The sequence below is a fragment of the Cervus elaphus genome, chromosome 3, assembly GCF_910594005.1.
Source record: "Cervus elaphus chromosome 3, mCerEla1.1, whole genome shotgun sequence".
NCBI classification, from domain to species: domain Eukaryota; kingdom Metazoa; phylum Chordata; class Mammalia; order Artiodactyla; family Cervidae; genus Cervus; species Cervus elaphus.
In genome coordinates this window covers 22854989-22871797 of record NC_057817.1, presented here as the reverse complement: position 1 = coordinate 22871797, position 16809 = coordinate 22854989, and the positions used below count along the sequence as shown (strand labels likewise).

Genomic DNA, 16809 nt, shown 5'->3' with positions numbered 1-16809 from the left:
GTGTTCACTGGAAGGACTGATGCTGAAGCTGAAACTCCAGTACTTTGGCCACCTCATGCGAAGAGTTGACTCATTGGAAAAGACCCTGATGCTGGGAGGGATTGGGGGCAGGAGGAGAAGGGGACGACAGAGAATGAGATGGCTGGATGCCATCACCGACTCGATGGGCATGAGTTTGAGTAAACTCCAGGAGTTGGTGACGGACAGGGAGGCCTGGCGTGCTGCAATTCATGGGGTCGCAGAGTCTGACACGACTGAGCGACTGAACGGAACGTCCCCACCCCCACCCCCCACCACCAAGTCGAACCTCTTAGCTTGTGAATACTGGCAGAATGGAAGGATTTCGCAGCTGTGATTTTTGAGTGTAAATAATGATGTCGTGCCTGGAAGTCAGTTCCAGGCCCACTTCCAAGTCCACGTCCTTGTTTTGGCAAACTGTTTATCTGTGACCTCATTATTTTTCCTTAATCTATGAAACAGACGCATTAAGGTCGATTCACTTCATATACATCTGTTGTCAGAAGGGGATTTAAAATTCCTTAGGAGAATGGACCAAGCATGGGCTTTAGATAGTGCAACATGTTAACATCACCCCATTAAATATTGCTGTTATAGTCCAAAACAGACAACCCCAAACTTCTCTTGCTAAGTAAAATTCCAGTTTCTTCCCACCCTTTCTTCCGGCTCCTTACTTTCCCTTGAAATTAGGAGCAGGAAGGGAGGAGAAAGGAGCCAGGGATTGGACCAGGGGAGAGAAGCCCATCGGACCGGTTAATCGTGTCTGTGATTTTCTCCTTTGCTTCCACCCAGGGACTAAGCGCTTCCAGCAGAAATGACGGTCCCTTTCTGGAACGTTCAAGGCCAGGGTCACACTGACAAATTTTACAGAGTCGTCTGAGGTGCAGTCTGGGTACCTGCCCCGAGATCCCTCTTGGTGTCGCGGTCACGGACCCCCACCGGTTCCCCCAGCGGGTACGCGGTCTGAGCGCGGCAGCGTCCTCGGACGGAGCGCGGCGTGCGCCCGGCGGCTGTGGCGTCCCCAACCAGCCGGAAGGAGCGGCGGCGGCGCCCACGTCCTGCCGCCTGTCCATCACGCAACTACCCACGCTGCCGCCGCTTTCGATTGGTCGCAGACGTGGGCCAGGCCCCTTCTAGCCCCGCCTCCCGTGGATGGACAGGCCGAGAGGGCGGTGCGGCGGCGGGTGGGTCCGCCCCGCTGTCAGTTACGGGGGAAGACCTGGCAGGCGGGCGGCGCTCGCTGGCTACCTCGTCGTTCTGTCGTGCGCGCTCCCTCTCGCAGCTTGCGGGGAAGTCTGGGCCGCCGGAGCGGCCGCCGCCACCGCCTCGCCCCGATCTCCTCGCAGCCCTCTCGCGGCTCAGTCCCTCCCGCCCGCGCACCCCCGAGTAGTGAGAGGCCCCCGCGGAAGGTTCGGAGAGTCTCCGCGGCGGCGCCGGTGGTGTTTAAACCATGTTAAGGAGGATTCTGCAGAGGGTAAGAGAGACAGCCCGTCTTTCCAGGAGCACGTGAGCGGAGAGCCGGAGCCCGGGGACGCGGAAGCCGCCCCCTCCTGAGCGCGGGCTCCTTCCTTCTTTAGGCCCCGCAGCCCGGGCGGCGATTAGGCCTCGGTCGTCTGCTCCGGGGGCGGGCCGCGGGGGCAGGGAGGGCGGGCGGGCGGGGCGGCGGCTGGGCAGCAGGCCGGGGCCGGGCGTCTGGTCCCCCGCGGCTCCGCACGCCCAGGCCCCGGCCCGGCTCTCGCGCGGGCTGTCAGTGCGCGCGGGAGGGTGTGGTGCCGGCACGTTTCTTCCAGAACCTGGAGTGGCTGTGAAAATGGAGAGTTAGTGCCTGCGGGTCCGGCCCATCATCCGCGCGCCAGGCCGGAGAACGCTCGGTGGGAGCCCGGGGGAGGCGGGCTCGCCTCTTCCCCCAGCGCCCCGCCCAGCGTGCCCCCCAACTTTCCACGACGCGCACCTGCCACACGCGGCTTCGTTATCTCAGCTGGGCGACCCCGCAGGGTGATGTGGTGAAGCCTGGCCTAGCATCGGCCCAGTGGCGGTACCGACACCTAACTGGCAAAGTCAGCTGCGAAGGAAGATATTACTCACAGTTGGCAACTTTTTTTTCTCCTCCAGTTAAAAATGCGTTTTCCTCTCCCAGCCTAGTACCTTTTTCGAGTTATTCAAGAATAAATCAGTTGTAAGCTTTACCTAACGGAATGCCCCTTTACTTTCTGCCAATTCTATGTCCTTTTCAGATCTGGAAAAGCCTTAAGATATAAAGATTGAGTATTGGAAAGCTGGAGGTGTTTTGTTTAGGAATCAGTTCCTAGAATAAGAATTAAAATGTTGTCTATAAGAGTTACTGTTAACTCAAGTGTTTGTTTTGTTTAGCTTTTTAAAAAACTTTTTGAGACTAACGGGGGTGCAACAAAAAGGTAAATGGTTGAAAATTTGGTGCCGAACCCATTAGTTGGTTCCTGAGGGAGTAGAATAACTAATTCAAGCACAAAAGGACTTTATTGAACTTGTAGTATGCAGTCCAGGAAGGTGCTAAAGAGAGTTGAGTCATCCCCTGTATAGAAAGGGAGTGTCCTTGCGCCTGCAGAGCTTTGTGAAATGTTCGTCTCCTGAAACTTGGCCATATATCAGGGGGAGAAATAGTTAATTTCTGTATCTGCCACCTTGTATTGACATTTGATAGTTTTTTGCAATGTTTTGTCAGTTTTTTGAAACCTTGGTAAGTGCTGTTTTTGTCAGTAGCAAGGACATGCGCTTTACTCTGGCCATCAGTTCAGCATTAAAGACATCTGTGCATGATTTACTCTCACTGATTAGAGAGTTTTCTTTTTTCACACCTGAAGGAACTCATTTCCTCATGCCTCAGATTTTTTTTTGTCGTAATTCCACAGCTGAAGATTATCAGTAGTTTGCCTGTGGTTTGCTTTGAAGTTTATAAATGAAACAAAGTGTTTACTGACTTAAGAATAGCGTCTAGTAGTTATAGGTTAGTTTTCAGAAATGCAGCAGCTTTCAGGTTCTCTTGGTTTAGTGTTCTTAAGCATTACATTTGTATAAAGGTCATTTTGAGTGTTGGTGCATACACATCAATGGTTACAGAAGTTTCAGGTGAAACTACAAAATTGGAATTTATCTCTGGTTATTGCTGAGATGTTACAAGTCATTTGGCAACATGGCATTATTGACATTTGTGAGCAGATAATTCTTTGTTGTAGTGGGCTGTGGTGTGCATTACAGGATGTTTAGCAGCATCCCTGGCTTCTATCCACTAGATGCCATAGCACCCCCATGCCCCCCAAACCCTTACCCACTCTTATGACAACCAGAACTATCTGAAGACTTTACCAAATGTCACCTAGGGGCAGAATTGCCCTGGCTGAAAATCACTGTCTTAAATTTATATATTCTTTTATAGGAAAGTTTGAGTTGTATCTCATAGCTTACTACGTTTTTTTCCCTTCAATATCCTTGAGTGGCAATAGATGCAAAGTATCTGCTAGGGGCCTAGGAACCTGTTAAATAAGATATGGGTCCTCCTTTTAGAATTCATGACTGGTTGGGGGAATGGCCATTTAAAAGTAATGGAAATGCTTTGTAATGGAAGAATGAATAGTGCCTGGGGGCCACTTCCTTGGAGGGTATTAGGGTGATCAGGCAAAGCTTCTGGGAGGAGGGTATATTTGCAACTCAAAAGATGGGAGGGCAGGTTGGGCTGAGGGAGCTGTGGCTGCCTAGACCAGAAGTCATAAAATGGACATGTAATATTAAGGGGAGCTTGAACAATTAAATTTAGGTGGGCAAATGATGTGCAGGGATTGGAAGGAGGTGAGGCTGTAGCAGGCAGACGTAGAGTCCCGTGGGTGGAATTTGGCTCTAATCTAATAGATGGGTCAGTGTTAATGCTCAGCAGTTAGTAGGAGCATTTGGATAAATCGTTAAAGAAACCTTGTAATTTGTATTACTAGTTTAAACTCCACAGGTGGTATTTTTTTTTTTTAATATTTATTTATTTACTTATTTGGCTGCACCAGGTCTTAGTTGCAGCATGTGGGATCTAGTTCCCTGACCAGGGATTGAACTTGGGGCCCCTGAGTTGGGAGCCTGGAGTCTTAGCCACTGGACCACCAGGGAAGTCCCCCTAAACTCCACAGGTGGTATTTACTGACAAGTATAACTTGAATCTTTATGTACCATGGCAACCATTTTATTTTCTCCCACCTTGATAATCTTATTTCTCAGAAGAGGTCATGAGAGATAAGATTAAAACTAAGGTGACTCAGAGGAGAAAGGGACGACAGAGGATGAGATGGTTGGATGGCATCACTGATTGAATGGACATGAGTTTGAATAAGTTCTGGAGTTAGTGATGGACAGGGAAGCCTGGCCTGCTGCAGTCCATGGGGTTGAAAAGTGTTGGACACGACTGAGCAACTAAACTGACTGAAGTGGCTTATTTAATTTGTTTGAAATAGTGTTCATGCTTTGAAATTAAATTGCATACTTTTTTAACTCTTTTACATGACCTTTTCATTTTAACTCTTGTAATTTTCCTCTGAATAGTGTACTTTAAATAGCATTTTTGAAAAAAGAAACAGTGTACATATAGTCAGTTGTAACTCAGAATCTTTGAACATCACCAATAAGGTAGCAGGGTACTTTATAGAAAATTTAATTTGTTTTTTTTTTCTTCCATTAGCTACTAAAAGGTGTTTCTTTGAGGCTTGTAAAAGTCTGAAAAAAAAAATTGAGGTAGCTCTAATATGTTTGTATTGATTGTTTTGCTTAATAGGCTTTGAAGAGAAATGTGGATTTAAAGAGCTTCATGGCTGGAAAGACATCAGCATTTAGTACTTCATGCAGTTTATATAAACTTGGTTGCCATTTCTTTCTTAGGGGTTTTACTCTGATTTAACTGAGATCTTTGAGTGTATTAGATTTGCTTTTATTGCTAATACTGCTAAAGAAAAAATGGATTTAATTCTAGAATTGTGGAAACAGAAGGCTTCTTTCATGGTTAATGAGTCTCTCTGATTTTAAAAATGAGGAAGTAGAAAGGGAGAGATTAAGTGTTTTATCTAAAGCAACACAGTAGGTGTCAGAACTGAGACTAAAGCCAAATTGTCTCAATCCACAGCCCCCGCCTCCCCCCGCCCCCCCACCTTTCATCTGCTCCTCAACTGATATGGTTAGCACTGTGCCAGTCATTGTGGAAAATATGGGGAAAATATGAGATCTAAATTCTCTCTCGGGGAACTTACATGATTAAGTGCCAAAATGAACTATATAGAAAATGAAGGCTGTAGTAGTACAGAGGAGAACTGATCAGAATGAACCTGTGTGAGTGGAGAGTCTCCTTGGAGGGGTGGGGTTTTGAAGAAGATGCTTAGCAGAGGAAGAGAGTTCCTTTCATTCTAGGAAGGAGTTTACAGTATAAACAGACTCAGAGACTGATTTCATTCTTCTGCTAGTCCTGCATTCTTTGCATATTGCCTTTCAATAAACAAATGTTTAATATTAAATAACACTGGATATGTGCTAGATACTGGAGGTACAGCAGTGAATAAAACTGAATCTTACCCTTAAGTAGCTTAAAACCAAGTGACTTAGAGATAGAGGTCTGCTTACAGCAGAAAGAAATTGAGAGAGAAACTTACAAAGATTGTGTGACACCTCATCATGGAGATTCTTGACCATCCAGCTCAGCCCTGTCCAATGCAAATATGAGTCACATATGTGATTTAAAGCTTCTAGTAGCCACATTTAAAAAAAAGTGAAGAGGGACTTCCCTGGTGCTCCAGTGGTTAAGAATCCACCTTGCAGTGCAGGGTATGTAGGTTTGAACCCTGTTCGGGGAACTAAGATCCCACAGGCCGAGTAGTAACTAAGCCTGTGTGCTATAACTGCTGAGCCAGAGAGCCACCACTAAGACTCAACGCTGCCCAGTAAATAAAGATAATCACTGTCAAGGAGAGATTTTTTAAAGTGAAGAGGTGAAATTAATTTTTAAAATAGATTTCTTCTGACCCAATATATAGTCAATATAATGATCCAATATATCTAAAATATTTCAACATATAGTCAACATAAAAATTACTGAGATACTTTAAAAATAACTGATGAGATTTTTTTTATACTAAGTTTTTGAAATCTAGTTTGTATTTTGCACTAACAGCACGTCTAGTTTTGGGCAGGCCTTATTTTAACTGTTAACAGCCTTATATAGTTGGTGGCTACTGTATTGTGTTCTAGTTGAATAGATATATACTTTTAAACTTTTATTTGGAACTAATTTTAAGCTTACAAAAAGTTATAAGAATAAAATAATACAAGAAACAGCTGTGTACTCTTTATCTAAATTTGCTTATTGTTCACATTTTATCCTGTTTGCCTTACTATTTGCATGCTTCTCTCTCTGTATATGTCTAATTATTTTTTTTTTTTCCTTGAATCACTTGAGGACCAGTTACGGCTTTTCACCTCTGAAAGCTTCAATGAAGAACAGGGATGTTCTTTAACATCACTATAGTATAGTTTCCAACTTCATAAATTTACATTGATTCCATTTACTGTTCATAATTCCATTTTTTTTCAGTTGACCTGATAATGTCCTTTGTAGTATTTCCCCCTTACTAGTGTAGGGTCCAGTTACATTTATTTATTTTTTAAAAAATAATTTGTTTATTTTTGGTAGTGCAAGGTCTTTTTTGCTGTACAAGGGCTTTCTCTAGTTGTGGGTGGAGTGGCTTCTCTTGTTGTAGACCATGGGCCCTAGGCCCATGAGTAGTTGTGAAACAAAACATGTGGTGTCTTCTTGGACCAGAGATTGAACCCTTGTCCCCTGCATTGGCAGTCGGATTCCTATCCACTGTACTACCAGGGAAGTCACAGTTAGGTTTAGATATTATATGTAGTTGTTAGCTTCTATTAATCTGAAACATTACCATAGCATTTCTTTGTAATTTATGACATTTTTGAAGAATACAGATCCCCTCTTGCTTCCCCCCATCACCCCTGCTAGAGTGTACCTTATGTCGTGTTGCCATTGTGAGTAGCATCAGGTGGCCAAAGTATTGGAGCTTCAGTCTCAGCATCACTCCTTCCAGAGAATATTCAGGACTGATTTGCTTTAGGATGGACTGGGTGGATCTCCTTAAAGTCCAAGGAGATCTTCTCCAACACCACAGTTCAAAAGCATCAATTCTTTGGTGTTCAGCTCTCTTTATAGCCCAACTCTCATATCCATATGTAACTACTGGAAAACCCGTAGCTTTGACTAGATGGACCTTTGTTGGCAAAGTAAATTCTCTGCTTTTTAATATGCTGTCTAGATTGGTCATAACTTTTCTTCCAGGCAGCAAGAGTCTTTTAATTTCATGGCTGCAGTCACCATCTGCAGTGATTTTTGGAGCCCACCAAAACCGTCTGTCACTGTTTCCACTGTTTTCCCATCTATTTGCCGTAAAGTGATGGGGCCAGATGCCACAATCTTTAATTTCTGAATGTTGAGTTTTAAGCCAACTTTTCCACTCACCTCCTTTACTTTCATCAAGAGGCTCTTTAGTTCTTCGCTTTCTGCCACGAGGGTGGTGTCATCTGCATATCTGAGGTTCTTGATATTTCTCCCAGCAGTCTTGATTCCAGCTTGTGCTTCATCCAGCCCAGCGTTTCTCATGATGTACTTGGCATATAAATTAAACAAGCAGGGTGACAATATACAGCCTTGATGTACTCCTTTACTGATCTGGAACCAGTCTGTTGTTCCATGTCCAGTTCTAGCTGTTGCTTCCTGACCTGCATACAGATTTCTCAAGAGGCAGGTCAGGTGGTCTGGTATTCCCATCTCTTTCAGTATTTTCCAGTTTGTTGTGATCCACACAGTCAAAGGCTTTGGCATGGTCAATAAAGCAGAAATAGATGTTTTTCTGGAACTCTTGCTTTTTCTATGATCTGATAGATTTTGGCAATTTGATCTCTGGTTCCTCTGCCTTTCTAAATCCAGCTTGAACATCTGGAAGTTCACAGTTCATGTACTGTTGAAACCTGACTTGGAAAATTTTGAGCATTACTTTGCTAGCGTGTGAGATGAGTGCAATTGTGTGCTAGTTTGAGCATTCTTTGACATTGCCTTTCTTTGAGATTGAAATGAAAACTGACCTTTTCCAGTCCTGTGGCCACTGCTGAGTTTTCCACATTTGCTGGCATATTGAGTGTAGCACTTTCACAGCATCATCTTTTAGGATTTGAAATAGCTCAACTGGAATTCCATCACCTCCACTAGCTTTGTTCATAGTGATGCTTCCTAAAGCCCACTTGACTTCACATTCCAGGATGTCTGGCTCTAGGTGAGTGATCATACCATCGTGGTTGTCTAGGTCATGATATTTTTTGTACAGTTCTCCTGTGTATTATTCTTGCCACCTCTTCTTAATGTCTTCTGCTTCTGTTAGGTCCATACCATTTCTGTCCTTTATTGTGCTCATCTTTGCATGAAATGTTCCCTTGGTATTTCTAATTTTCTTGACGAGATCTCTAGTCTTTCCCATTCTATTGTTTTCCTCTATTTCTTTGCCCTGATCACTGAGGAAGGCTTTCTTGTGTCTCCTTGCTATTTTTGGAACTCTGCATTCAAATGGGTCTTTCTTTCCTTTCCTCCTTTGCTTTTCTCTTCTCTTCTTTTCACAGCTATTTGTAAGGCCTCCTCAGACAGCCATTTTGCTTTTTTGCATTTCTTTTTCTTGGGGATGGTCTTGATCTCTGTCTCTTTTATGGTATGAACTTCCATCCATAGTTCTTCAGGCACTCTGTCTATCAGATGTAGTCCCTTAAATCTATTTCTCACTTCTGCTGTATAAGCGATTTGATTTAGGTCATACCTGAATAGTCTAGTGGTTTTCCCTACTTTTCTTCAGTTTAAGTCTGAATTTGGCTATAAGGTGATGATCACCAGGTGATCAGTAGGTATTTAGCATGTGGAACAGAATTTAATTACTGCCCTTCCCTGGATCTGAGTGCTGATAATTTATCAGCCTAAGACACATTCCAGGAATTCAGGATGATGGAGTGGGTTGCTTACTGAAAACAAGACCAAGGTCTCAGGGCTGTACACTACTGCCTAGGAATTTCTACTCAAAAGGAGGGTCAGAGTGTTCTTCTTGGAGTTGCTGTTTAAGCACTTTTAATTAAAAATAATCAATATATCAAAGTGACATATTTTAGGGTTACATATTTTGGTTTCCTTCAGGCACATAGTAGGAGTTAATGTTTGCTGAATGAGTATCTAAAAGAATGTTTTAAGAAGAAATTAATTTGTCAGTGTTGCATGTGATGCATATTATAGAACCGTAGGAGAGTATAGACAGAGATCAGAGGAGATTGGTTTTAAAGTCAAAGCAATTATGATTTGCCTTATGATGATGGCAATGTGAGCAGAACAAAGAGATGAATAGGAAAGATCTGAACATATCTCCTCATACATCTTTGTGTCTACTATGTGATGTGGATGCACTTATGAGTAAAATAGACGTGAACCCCTGTGGAGCTGAGTAACCAGGGCGAACTGTGGAACTGTTCAGACAGTCCTAGTTATGTGGTCACATCCTTGGGTGAGTGATCCGAAGGAAAAGCAGAGAGCCCCTGGAGCAAACACCAGGAGGGCTCTGATCTAACTAAGGTGTTCTGGAAGTCCTCCCAGATTAGTTACGCATTTAAGTTTGATCAAGTTATTACTCATTTACTGCAGCGAATTTTGAGAAGTGGAATTTTCTCTCACTGTGTAGATTTATTTTTAGTGTGTTAAGAATAAAAAAGAGATTAAGATATGAAAGAACCAGGGCTAGAACTGTTTTCTTACATGGGTGGTCTTTGCTGGAGCTGAAGAGATAGTATAATTGGTTAAGAATCTGAACTCTGTAGCCAAACTGCCTGGAGTGGCATCTGCACTCCATTTACTAGCTGGGTAGCTTTGGGCAAGTTTCTTGAGTTCTCTGTGTCTCATTAAAATGGTCATGATAATAGTACCCTTCTAATAGAGCTGTGAGGATTAAGTGAATTAATACATGTGACACTCTTACTACAGTATCTGGCTCAGAGTAAGTTCTCTATAAATGTTAGCTGCTGTTAATGTTGTTGTTTTATTATTATCTACTCCAGATTTATTGGAGAAGGAAATGGCAACCCACTCCAGTATTCTTGCCTGGAAAATCCCAGGGACAGAGGAACCTGGCAGGCTACAGTCCATGGGGTCGCAAAGAGTCGGACATGACTGAGCGACTTCACTTCACTTCACTCCAGGTTTATTCAAGGAATGCTTTTCTTATCACTCGCTTGTTATTTATTTTTTTATACTGTGTGTGTGTGGTCATTTGTCACAGTGTTGAACATCTATTCTGTACTAATTACTGGATGGGCTTAGGATATTAAAATTCTTGCAGAGTTTTAATGGAGTGAGACAGATACTTAAATTTAACTAATTACAAAGCAATGTCATGTGTCAATAGATATCCAGAGGAAGAATGTGATCACAAAAGAAAAAGTAATTCTATGGTGTAAGGGGGAGGGCAAGAATACACAGAAAAACTATACAAGAAAGATCTTCATGACCCAGACAACCACGATGGTGTGATCACTCACCTAGAGCCAGACATCCTGGAATGTGAAGTCAAGTGGGCTTTAGGAAGCATCACTATGAACAAAGCTAGTGGAGGTGATGGAATTCCAGTTGAGCTATTTCAAATCCTAAAAGATGATGCTGTGAAAGTGCTACACTCAATATGCCAGCAAATGTGGAAAACTCAGCAGTGGCCACAGGACTGGAAAAGGTCAGTTTTCATTCCAATCTCAAAGAAAGGCAATGTCAAAGAATGCTCAAACTAGCACACAATTGCACTCATCTCACACACTAGTGAAGTAATGCTCAGAATCTTCCAAGTCAGGCTTCAACAGTATGTGAAGCGTGAACCTCCAGATGTTCAAGCTGGATTTAGAAAGGCAGAGGAACCAGTGATCAAATTGCCAACATCCGTCAGATCATAGAAAAAGCAAGAGTTCCAGAAAAACATCTACTTCTGCTTTATTGGCTATGCCAAAGACTTTGTCAACAAATTGTGGAAAATTCTGAAAGAGATGGGAATACCAGACCACCTGACCTGCCTCTTGAGAAATCTGTATGCAGGTCAGGAAGCAACAGTTAGAACTGGACATGGAACAACAGACTGGTTCCAGATCAGTAAAGGAGTACATCAAGGCTGTATATTGTCACCCTGCTTGTTTAATTTATATGCCGAGTACATCATGAGAAACGCTGGGCTGGATGAAGCACAAGCTGGAATCAAGGTTGCTGGGTGAAACATCAATAACCTCAGATATGCAGATGACATCACCCGAGTGAACTGAAGTGTACTGAAGTGGGAGGGAAGGAGATAAGGAGTGGAGATGTGCAAGGCCTTGCAGAAACCTGAGTGCCTCTGGCAAGGATGAGCAAGGGACAGAAGGCATTTTTAGAGTCTGGGACCAGGCAGATGCAAAAACCTGAAGCAGCCTAGGACAGCTTAGGGAAATTATGAACAATTCTACATGTCAGTGGAGATAGTTATAAGAAATGAGACAGAAGATTTTGGATTTTATAGACAATATTTAATAGACAATATAGAGCCACAGAAAGTTCTTAATCAAATTTGTAATAAGGAAGACTCTTCAAAAATACTTTTCCCAGGTAGTCTTTATAAAAAGTAAATCAGGTGAATGAATCAGTCTTCTAAAATTTGTTGGTGACTACTCAGTGCCCATAGGAGGTGTCTGGACTCTCTATGTTGGCTTGCAAGGCCCACATTGCTCTGGTTCCTTGGGGAACAAAGATTCCATTTCACACTCATCTCCATCTACCTCTCTGTATATTCATTGACCACAGCCTCTATTTGGTGGGTTTCCCACAACTTTCTCTCTTCTCCCATCCCTTCACATCTCTCTATAAGCTCCTTATTCTGCTCCAATTTTCCCACTGTTGCTTGTCCATATTGCTCAGTTTAGGTGATATTTAGAGTTAGTATCACCTAAGAAAAAAAGTTGCTTGCTTTTTTTTTCTTCTCCCAAAGCAGCCCATTCTAACTAAGAGAATGGGTTTTTGGAATTAGACCAAGATTTCAAGCTCTCTGGTACCCACTGCTTTATCTGTAAATTGAGCCAAATATGTACTTTAGAGTATTGTAGAAGGATTAAATGAAAGTTCATGAAGCACTCACCACAGAACCAGCATTCAGTAAACACTTAGTATATTATATAGTAGTTTGGGCTTCCCAGGTGGCTCAGTGGTAAAGAATCTACCTGCCAAGCAGGAGACATGGATTCTATCCCTGGATTGGGAAGATCCCTGGAGAAGGAAATGGCAACCCACTCCAGTATTCTTGCCTGGGAAATCCCATGGACAGAGGAGCCTGGTGGGCTACAGTCTATGGGGTCAAAAAGAGTTGGACGTGACTTAGCAACTAAGCCAACCAACAATCCATATAGTAGCTTAGAATACTAAAACGCTTAGTATATAGATCTCTGCAAAACTTACTACATTGTTTTTGTGGTACTGGACTTCACTGCTAGACTGAGTTCCCTTAGGGTGGGGATTTTGGTTTTTTTTTTTTCCTTAGTGTGTAAGACTCTGATGCTGGGAAAGATTGAAGGCAGGAGGAGAAGGGGATGATAGAGGATGAGATGGTTGAATGGCATCTTTGACTTGATGGACATGAGTTTGAACAAGCTCCGGAAGTTGGTGATGGACAGGGAAACCTGGCATGCTGCAGTCCATGGGGTTGCAAAGAGTTGGACACGATTGAGCAACTGAACTGAACTGAAAACCTCTGTTAATATTTGATACTTGGTGTATTGAGTTGAACAAGACATTGTTTGGTTTTTTCCTGTAGCATCTTACGTTGAAACCTCAACAAACCTTTTGGCCAACCCAGTATTTTTAATGATGTATGCTGACTTGGTAGCTGTGTAGAGAGGATGTCGCCATAAAGGGAGAGGCTGGCTAGAAGGTAGTAACTTTTTAATTCCTAAAATTGTTGCACATTGGAATCATTTGGAATCCTTTAAAAAAAAAAAAAGAAGAAAGAAAGATAGCCATGTCCCTCCATTGAATCAGAATTTCTGCATCCCAGGGATTGTCAAAAGCTTGAATCAGACGATGGCTTTGGGAATAGAGAAAGGATAGATTTTCAGGAAAGTTAAGAGAATTAATAGGACTTACTGACTTGGAAAAGGAAATGGCAACTCACTCCAGTATTCTTGCCTGGAGAATCCCATGGATGGAGGAGCTTGGTGGGCTACAGTCCATGGGGTCGCAAAGAGTCGGATACGACTGAGTGACTTCACTTTCACTGACTTGTGAGTAGTCTGGGTGGAATGGACTAAGATGAAGAGAGGAGGAGGAAGAACAGCTTTGGGGAGAAGATGAGTGTGAACTAGAGGTAGGTACTCACTAGGTCCAGCACTTAGGAGACAAGTGGAGGCAAATATTAGAGACGTGAAGTCAGATAAGGATCGAAGAGTGTCCACTGATTGGAATGGTAAAGAACTCTGGAGCCAGACTGAAGCTGAATGGGTGGGTCATACCTAGTTCAGTTTCAGGAGGGTCATAGGGAGAAATGACTGGCTGGGAAGGAAAGGCACAGGAACAGGAGCCCAGACTCACTTCTCCCTGTTGTATGGAGGAGAGGAAACGGTAGCCAATTATATTTTAAATTCGTGAATGTAATCTGTCATCCTTGGACAGTATTCTAATAAGTGCTTTTTATTTTCAAGGATTATAAACTTCCTCACATCGGTCTAAATTGAAAGGATTTATTGTAAGCTTTCAAAGTGATCTAAGAACAAGAATTGCTGTACAGTTGGGTCTCTAGACAGTGGGACCTAGAATGGTGTCAGGAGGAGAGGCTTCTCTCTATCTCACACAATCTCATGGACCAGTGGCATTTGGTCTCTGCATCTCTGTGTCCATCTCCCTTGCTGTTGCTTGCTTAATAGCTCAAGACCTCAAAGGCCATTTGGCCACATGATTGTACTTGCTTTTCACCTTACCTTTGCATAGCCAAGTGGCCAGATGTCTCAACTTCCATACCTCAAGAGAAGAATCTAAGATGTCCTCCTTATCTATTATTGGGTCATGTGTAAGAGTCTCTGGGTGGCCAATAATAGAGATGTTTCCTCTGGGTCAGATGTTCACTGCTGGTTTAGTCAACTGAGGTTGGGAGTGGAGTGAGGTCATTTGATTCTTAAGATTCTTCCTTGTAGGAATTGTGATACCATGAAACACATCTTTTACAGATCATTCTAGACATAAGCTTTACTCTGCCTCGGAAACAGTGATTATAGTCCTGGTTAGGTTCATTTGGTGCTAGCTGATTTTCTTGACTCTCTAGTTTTTCTCTAAGAGCTTCTGCACTCTCAGGAAGCAGTGGTGTTTTGGCTGGATTATGCTCTTATTCACCTCCTGGCTGCACTGTATGTCTGTCTAGTGTCAGTTTGTGTGGCTAATTAGTCATTTTTCTCCATAGTCTGCAATTTAAAGGCCTCCGCTTGAAGTCCAGCAGTAGTTCATTCTGCACAGTGGGGTTTAATTGTTTGCTTTGCCACTGAGCCGTTTTTATTGCTTGCTAGCTGGCTTGTGGATGACTGCTCTTGGATCCAGGTGATCACATTTGGTCCCTTGGCAATAGACATGGGATCATGTAACCTGATTGTCTTGGACTATGTTCTCAATGTGAGCTATGGTATCCAGGATAGGGTATTTTACATTAGGAGAGATCCCTGGCCATTGCATGCACTATGATTGATATATTTAATACAATAACATGAATAACCTAGTTGCATAGACATTTGTTTAAGTATTGCATGGCTCATACCAGTAGATGAAATTTAAAAACACATTTCCCCCCTCATTTTAATTTTTAATATTAGACTGTGGTTAAGTTTTACATATGTATGCTAATATAAATTTTTTCTAGAGTCTCAGTGATACTTTATTTGGACTTTATTAGCTGAATAATATTTGGATAATGTTTTAAGAATTTCTGTCTTTGTGTAATGCCATGCCAAAATGCACTGTTGTGGGGGTCAGTTAAGAGGTAAATCATATTTAGTCAGATCTCTGATAAGGAAGTATGTATTTATTTTGTTCTGTAAGGCATTAATGTTTCTGATATAATCTTACTATATGTTTTCAACTTCTAAATATTTAAAGCAATGATTTAGTTTTACAGTATTTAGAAATAATAAAAGAACATATTTTCTGATTACAAATATAAATCATGTCCATCATGGAAATCTGAGTTCAGAAAAGGAAAATTGAGAAGAAGCCTAGGGCTTGTAGCATAGTGGACTGTTTAACAGCATTTTGAAGTCTGGTGAAATCCCCTCTCTGTGCAATATTACATTTGTAATTTTTTTTTTTTAAAACATTTATTTTTAATTGGAGGTTAATTGCTTTACAATGCTGTGTTGATTTCTGCTATGGATCTACATGAATCAGTCATAGGTATACATATGTCCCCTCCCTTTTGAACCTTCCTCCCACCTCTTCCCACCCTCTAGATTGTCACAGAGCCCCAGGTTGAGCTCCTTGCATCATATGGCAAATCCCCACTGGCTATCTGTTTTACATATGTTTTACATATGGTAATTATATGTTTCAGTGCTGCCCTCTGTTGCGCCCTGTCCTTTCCCGGCTGTGTCTTCAAGTTAGTTCTCTACATCTGTGTCTCTCTTGCTGCCCTGCAAATGGGTTTCATCAGTACTATTTTTCTAGATTCCATATATGTGCGTTAATATACAGTATTTGTTTTTCTCTTTCTGACTTACTTCACTCTGTTTAACAGGCTCTAGTTTCATCAACCTTACTAGAACTGACTCAGATGTGTTTCTTTTTATGGCTGAGTCATTCCATTGTGTATATGTACCACAACTTCTTTATCCAGTCATGTTGATGGACATCTAGGTTGCTTTCATGTTCTGGCTATTGTAAATAGTGTTGCAATGAACATTGGGGTACATGTGTAGAATTGTAGTTTTCTCAGGGCGTATGCCCAGGGATGAGATTGCCGAGTCATATGGTAGTTTTATTCCTAGTTGTTTAAGAAATCTTCATTCTTTTCTCCATAGTGACTATCAGTTTACATTCCCACCAACTGGGCAAGAGGGTTCCCTTTTCTACATATCCTCTTCAGTGTTTATTGTTTGTAGATTTTTTGATGATGGCCATTCTGACTGGTGTGAGGTGATACCTCATTGTAATTTTGATTTGCATTTCTCTTTTTTTTAATAGGCGTTGTTTATGAGTTGTATGTCTTTATCTGTATCTCTTTGGTGAAATGTTTATTTAGGTCTTCTGCCCATTTTTTGATTGGGTGGTTTGTTTTTCTGACATTGAGTGGCATGAATTGCTGGTATATTTTGGAGATTAATCCTTTGTCAGTTGCTTCATTTATAACTATTTTCTCCCATTCTGAGGGTTGTCTTTTCATCTTGATTATGGTTTCCTTTGCTATGCAAAGGACTTCCCTAGTGGCTCAGATGGTAAGGTGTCTGCCTACAATGCGGGAGACCCGGGTTCAATCCCTGGGTCAGGAAGATCTCCTGGAGAAGGAAATGGCAACCCACTCCAGTATTCTTGCCTGGAAAATCCCATGGATGAAGGAGCCTGGGAGGCTACTGTCCATGGGGTCACAAAGAGTCAGACACGACTGAGCGACTTCACTTCACTTGCTGTGCAAAAGCTTTTAAGTTTAATTAGGTCCCATTTGTTTATTT

At 42.3% G+C, this 16809-nt stretch overlaps 1 protein-coding gene across 2 annotated transcripts in view; it reads left to right on the top strand.

The window, feature by feature from the left end:
• The first annotated feature begins 1244 nt into the window (after nt 1–1244).
• The window catches only part of EEA1 (early endosome antigen 1), a 124924-nt gene continuing 109359 nt past the window's right edge, over nt 1245–16809 (top strand). The window contains exon 1 of one of the 2 annotated variants that reach the window (XM_043881146.1): nt 1245–1492. In XM_043881146.1, coding sequence (XP_043737081.1) covers nt 1469–1492 — 24 coding nt within the window. In that variant the 5' untranslated portion in view covers nt 1245–1468. The remainder of the gene's footprint in view (nt 1493–16809) is intronic. The other variant, XM_043881156.1, reaches the window with a different exon arrangement.